Raw genomic sequence first — 271 nt, 5'->3', positions numbered from 1 at the left:
AAGGGGGTGTTGAAGGCAAGCCCCAGTCCTGGGGTGCCCTGATGCCCCTTGGTCTGCTGCTGACCCCTCTCACCCCGCCCCGGGCACTGGCTTTACCTGTAGAGGGAGGGGAAGGTGCACCGCAGCCCCAGGAGCACTCCTGTGAAGAGCAGCAGCACCACCATAACACTGGGGATGATCCAGCCTGCATCAGAGGAACGCTGGGACTGTAGCCTCCCCAGACCTTCCACTGCTGAGCCCTTTGCAGCACCGCCACCTTCACCCGGTGCTC

The 271-nt window shown here is 63.8% G+C and overlaps 1 protein-coding gene across 1 annotated transcript in view; it reads right to left on the bottom strand.

Annotated features, from left to right (window-relative positions):
• Positions 1-96: 96 nt before the first annotated feature.
• Positions 97-271, bottom strand: part of LOC104412544 (thrombopoietin receptor-like) — a gene marked incomplete at both ends in the record, with an annotated part of 1,378 nt that continues 1,203 nt past the window's right edge. The window contains one exon of the mRNA XM_010023288.1: positions 97-262. Within this exon, the coding sequence (XP_010021590.1) occupies positions 97-262 (166 nt within the window). The remainder of the gene's footprint in view (positions 263-271) is intronic.

Source organism: Nestor notabilis, unplaced genomic scaffold (genome assembly GCF_000696875.1).
Source record: "Nestor notabilis isolate BGI_N333 unplaced genomic scaffold, ASM69687v1 scaffold21581, whole genome shotgun sequence".
Classification (NCBI taxonomy): Eukaryota; Metazoa; Chordata; class Aves; order Psittaciformes; family Psittacidae; genus Nestor; species Nestor notabilis.
This window is presented reverse-complemented; position numbering and strand designations above follow the sequence as displayed.